Source organism: the organism of the source record quoted next, unplaced genomic scaffold, assembly GCF_019419815.1.
Source record: "Pyrus x bretschneideri cultivar Hongxiangsu unplaced genomic scaffold, Pyrus_bretschneideri_v1 Contig64, whole genome shotgun sequence".
In the NCBI taxonomy this organism is placed as follows: Eukaryota; Viridiplantae; Streptophyta; class Magnoliopsida; order Rosales; family Rosaceae; genus Pyrus; species Pyrus x bretschneideri.
In genome coordinates this window covers 1184612-1187834 of record NW_025999803.1, presented here as the reverse complement: position 1 = coordinate 1187834, position 3223 = coordinate 1184612, and the positions used below count along the sequence as shown (strand labels likewise).

Genomic DNA, 3223 nt, shown 5'->3' with positions numbered 1-3223 from the left:
AGGTTCATAATATTCTATTTTATTTTAATTGAAAGAAGACTTGTGCCTCTACTACTACAATATAGTAGTATTCATCTTTTTGTAAATTTTGTAAGTTGAAAGTCTTAAATTTGGTTTTCCTCTACTACTACAATATAGTAGTATTCATCTTTTTGTAAATTTTGTAAGTTGAAAGTCTTAAATTTGGTTTTCCTAGAGAGGAGTTCAATACCAAATTTATGTTTTTGTTTTTAAAGTAATCTTAACTACATATTAATAGAACATTCTTTGTCAACCAAAAGAGGATAAAAAGACAAATTAAGCTTCCATCATAACGAAAAAAATTAAGGGCAGTAATGTAATTTTACACAACAAAATTTAGCTGTTTTTTGTTTAAGTCTCACCTACAAGTGATTTTAACATCTTTATTTATTTTTTTATATAAAAAGTAAACCTCTCTCCCTCTCTCCCCACTCTCACCTTCTCTCTCATCTTCTCTCCTTCAATTTTAAAAACAAAATTATCACTTAATACTACGGTCTAGTTGCATTCCTCTTCACTTGTTAGTGAGAGATCTTAGGTTTAATTCTTATCAAAGATGAATTTTAACCACAATTTTGCTAGCCATTGTGAGGCTAAGCCCACCCGCTCCTCCCATAGTGTAGATAATATCGTTTGTTAAAAAATAAAACAAAATTTAAAAAAAAAAATTACACACACTTTGATTGTGGGCATATACTAGTACCAAATTTATGGTTAGCTGATTGTGTGGTTTAGATAAATTTCTGGCACCCAAAACATATTTGTTTCAAGAAAATAAAACTTCAGAAAAGACCCGTATACCACACGTATTGCAACAGTGCATACTTTTCCACATCGCATTTAATTTTCTTTTTCAAAGTACACTGCAGACATGAATCCAACAATTACGATCAATTTGTCCCCGAAATTGACGGTAAGGCTTAGTAGACCTTTCCTTCTACAGATGAACATGTACGTTTCCTACATGCATGCATCGATCATATAGAAAAGAGAAGTAAACAGATATGGACAAACGCAATTCGAAGAAGCAGATCTGCTTATTTACCAAAGCAATTTGTTCCAATTTGTTCCAATGTTGCATCATCAACATAAATTTCAAAGGTTTCAAGGGATTGTTAATTGTGTTACCAAATATCGCGAAATTAAAGTATTCATAGCAACATAATATCTAGGTCAATGATCAATATTATTGTCACCCCAGCAATAGCCACGTTTTTGCTGTTGCTATTGCTTATTTTTGTTATACTGACAATTTAATTACCTCGAGAAAGTTTAACTAATCTTTGTAGTTCTAATGCAAGTGGTAAATTATCATAGTGGTTGAGATCTTCTTTTTTGGTTCAAACTCTCCCTTCTTGTCTACAGTATGTAGAATATCGCTTGTACTAAAAAAAGTTAATCCTCTCATAAATTTAACTTGTAAAAGTGAGCCGTTGGCGACGGTTTTGTTTCTTCAGCTGATGACGCAATGTGAACGTTCAACTTTGATACTCATGCAAATAAATTTCCACATCCTCAATTTCTCAGAGCTCATAATATCAACATTTACCGTTCCCCACTATTATAAATACTCCGCACCATAACATCTCATTTGCCCATCCACAAAGAGAACAAACCATTAACATGGGGTTGTGCAATATTTCCCTAGTTCTCCTTTGCTCAGCCGTTATCCAATCCTCTGACACACAAAACTATCTCAATTCCCACAACGCCGCTCGAGCAGCAGTAGGCGTTGTTCCCTTGACGTGGGATGACAATGTAGCAGCCTATGCACAAAAGTACGCCAACCAACATGTTGGCGACTGCAATCTCGTGCACTCCGGTGGGCCATATGGCGAAAACCTTGCCATGAGCACTAGTGACATGTTGGGAACGGCGGCTGTGGACCTGTGGGTGGCGGAGAAAGCCGACTACATTTATGAGTCAAACTCGTGTGCTAATGGAAAGGTGTGTGGGCATTATACACAGGTGGTTTGGCGTAACTCGGCTCGTGTAGGGTGCGCAAAAGTGAGGTGCAGCAGTGGGGGTACCTTCATTGTATGCAACTATGATCCCCCAGGCAACTATATTGGGCAGAGGCCGTACTAGCTATGGAAGAATCAACAACTCTAGCAGTTTTTGCTGATGGATCTAAGAAGATAAGCTATGTTATTAAGAATTAAGAAAATGATTAAGTGATGATCGATCATTTGTATATATCGATCATTTGGTAACTTGCTAGTACATGCATGCTACGATCAAACTTGCATAATTATTTGGCTGAAACGATGAATGTTTGCGGAAAACTTCTCATGGTCATCTACTACATATATTAATTAGAAAGAAATTACTGGCTTATGACCAAGCAATTATTTCTTGCCCCTTGTCTTTGATAGATACATAATGCCGATTTGTCAAATCTATACATTTACAAGCGCATAATGACTTTTAAGTGCTAAAAACTATTCCATTAATATAAAAAGGGGAATTATACGACAGAAATGCGAGATCATATTTGTGAGATAATCCAAATGTTTTCTATTTTTAGTTTTCATTTTTTTTGTGTATCAGTTGTGGAGAAATTATTTGGAGGAAATGTGGGATGAAGAAGAGTGGAGGCGAAAATGAGGGATGAAGAAGACTGGTGGAAGGGAATGAAGAAACAAAGAAAATGAATGAAAACAAAATCTTGAAAGTAAATACAAGTTGAAAATAATTTTTAGTTTTTATTTTGAGTTCATTCCTTGCACACTTTTGAACTTAGCTCTTATAATTCTACCGTTTAAAAAATCAGGCTCCTTAAGGATATTCAACTAAATGTCCTTAAATTCATTAAAACCTCCAAGTTCTTCCCTTCTACTAGATTGTAAGCTATTCTATTTAATTTTTTTCAATTTAAATTACGTGACTTGTGTTGGTTTTTAGTATTTGATGTTGTTTTCTTAAATTGATGGATTGGGAAATAAAATTGAAGAAAAACTTGAAGAATGAAGAACAAAGGTTTTGTATATTTCAGTATAAGGAAAGGTGCGGCTCAATTCAATGCGGCGGAGCCCACATCAACAAAACATTATCTTACACCTTTGCGCTAAATCCAATCTAAGCCATACACATGGTCATCAACAATGGCATGACACTTGGCTATCACCAACAATAGATTGAATCGAGGCCCTACATATGAATCTATTGACTTAAGTAGACCATTGTAACTTAAATCAAATAA

At 34.8% G+C, this 3223-nt stretch overlaps 1 protein-coding gene across 1 annotated transcript; it reads left to right on the top strand.

Annotated features, from left to right (window-relative positions):
* Positions 1-1551: 1551 nt before the first annotated feature.
* LOC103934341 (pathogenesis-related protein 1-like) lies at positions 1552-2372 on the top strand. The gene has a single exon (XM_018644275.2). The coding sequence runs from the start codon at positions 1645-1647 to the stop codon at positions 2107-2109; it is 465 nt and encodes a 154-aa protein (XP_018499791.2). The 5' UTR covers positions 1552-1644; the 3' UTR covers positions 2110-2372.
* Positions 2373-3223: the final 851 nt, after the last annotated feature.

What these genes read in the sequence shown, in the direction of transcription:
- LOC103934341 (XM_018644275.2), top strand. Translation starts at nt 1,645, where the DNA reads ATGGGGTTGTGCAATATTTCCCTAGTTCTCCTTTGCTCAGCCGTTATC.